At 57.9% G+C, this 1,784-nt stretch overlaps 2 protein-coding genes across 2 annotated transcripts in view; both read left to right on the forward strand.

Moving 5' to 3' along the window:
* ACA1_261980 (defective in cullin neddylation 1, putative) overlaps nucleotides 1–1,191 on the forward strand; it is a gene marked incomplete at both ends in the record, with an annotated part of 1,620 nt that extends 429 nt beyond the window's left edge. Inside the window, 5 exons of the mRNA XM_004341217.1 lie at nucleotides 64–163; nucleotides 243–519; nucleotides 599–735; nucleotides 847–941; nucleotides 1,036–1,191. Coding sequence (XP_004341265.1) covers nucleotides 64–163; nucleotides 243–519; nucleotides 599–735; nucleotides 847–941; nucleotides 1,036–1,191 — 765 coding nt within the window. The remainder of the gene's footprint in view (nucleotides 1–63; nucleotides 164–242; nucleotides 520–598; nucleotides 736–846; nucleotides 942–1,035) is intronic.
* A 96-nt stretch (nucleotides 1,192–1,287) lies between these two features.
* Nucleotides 1,288–1,784, forward strand: part of ACA1_261990 (uncharacterized protein) — a gene marked incomplete at both ends in the record, with an annotated part of 1,090 nt that continues 593 nt past the window's right edge. Inside the window, 2 exon segments of the mRNA XM_004341218.1 lie at nucleotides 1,288–1,675; nucleotides 1,686–1,774. Coding sequence (XP_004341266.1) covers nucleotides 1,288–1,675; nucleotides 1,686–1,774 — 477 coding nt within the window.

The following is a 1,784-nucleotide window of genomic DNA, read 5'->3' on the forward strand; positions in this document are numbered from 1 at the left end:
CGCCGCCAGGAGGACGAGGTGCCTAACAATTCACCACCTGCGGGCAGCTTGAGCCTGGCCGAGTGGGAGCGCGGCTACCACGCCAAGTTCAAGAGCTTGGCCCGGGTGGAGTTTGCCCGAGAGCGGCTGGAGCACCTCTACGCCCGATACCGCACCGCGCCCGGTACACGTCACATACGCGCACACCTGCACTTGCAAGTGGCGGTCGGCATGCAGGGCTCACTCACACCCACTGTTTGCAGGTGGTGAGGATGACAACAGCGAGGACGAGGACGAAGACATTGACGGCATTCGACGGTCCGGCATTGAGCTCATGAGCAGCGATGTGGGCGTTGATCCCGACGACGTACGCACATCACCCCGCATGCCCGCGACCGTAAGCTTCCTTCCACCGGCTGACCTGTTTTTTTCCCTCCCCGCGTCTAGCCGCTCGTGCCTGGTGCTCACCTGGCGACTGGCGGCCAAGACCATGGGCATGTTCACGCACGACGAGTTTATCTCCGGCCTTCAAGCGCTGAAGTGCGTTGAATGCGTGCCTCGCGCCACTTTCTTCGAATCCGTTACGTTACTCATTGAGACGGGTACTGTGCACACGCAGGGTGGATTCCGTCCCCAAGCTGCGCCACCTCTTCGAGCGCCAGCTGCCAGCGGACTTGAAGAACCCCGCCACGCTGCAGGAGATCTGGCGGTTCGCCTTCGCCTATGCCAAAGGGAAGGACGACGCCAAGATTATCGGTACGCTCGCACACACACGCACACACGCACACACGACACACGCACACACGCACACCGTTTGATGATGATGATGTAATGGTTGTCATGGTTGTTGTTTACTTCATTTTTCAGACCTGAACGTGGCCGAGGTGCTGATCACGCTGCTGCTCCAGCCGCCAGCTCACGACTACCCCCACGTGCAGCCATTCCTCGAATTCCTGTCCCAGGTACCTCGTCTCTGTGTGGTGTGGGCTGGGCTTGGCCTGGCCGAGCCTGGTCTGATGAAGGAGCTTCGCTTATCTGTGGTGGTCACGCGTGCAGCAAACGTCGTGCAAGGCGTTGAATCTGGACCAGTGGACCAACCTGTTGGACTTCCTGACGCACACCAAGGCCGACCTGTCCATCTACGACGAGGCAGCTGCCTGGCCGGTTCTCTTTGACGAGTACGTGGAGTGGGCGAGGAAGAACCGTCAGTGACTTCCTGTCAATCGTCGTGTATACTACATACTATGGTAACAGATATTTATTTTATTTTTTTAATTTTATTCCAATTATTATTTATTTATTTTCGAGATGGAGCCCAAGCTGCTGGCCAAGGACGATGACGCTTGGGGCGTGTTCGACGACGATGAGGATGGCGACATGCCGCCACTTGCGACGGAGGAGCCTGCGCCGACCCTACAGCAATCGTCGACGCCAATGGCTCAGGCCTGGGAGATTTTCGACGGGAGCGATGAAGATGACGATGACGAGGCGGGTCCGCCACCTCCGCTCATGAGCGGCAACCAAGACAGCACGCAGGGACGAGCAGCCAAACCTCCAATCTCGAGTATGACCTCTGCGCCCACAAAATTGGCCCGAGATGAAGTCGATTTGCGAACGATTCTGCGAGGATTCGTGGAAGAGCACATCCATCAGACCTGCAGTGACTTCCAGGATGTCAATCAACCCGCTCTTGCCGGTGAGCTCAGGTCCCTCTTCGATCCTGGCCTTCATCTCACACAAGAAATCACACAATGGCGATGATGGCGACGACACGATGCTGACGAGGGCGAGGCGGGTGCACGAGG

This window comes from Acanthamoeba castellanii, assembly GCF_000313135.1.
Source record: "Acanthamoeba castellanii str. Neff unplaced genomic scaffold scf7180000084770, whole genome shotgun sequence".
NCBI classification, from domain to species: Eukaryota; Discosea; order Longamoebia; family Acanthamoebidae; genus Acanthamoeba; species Acanthamoeba castellanii.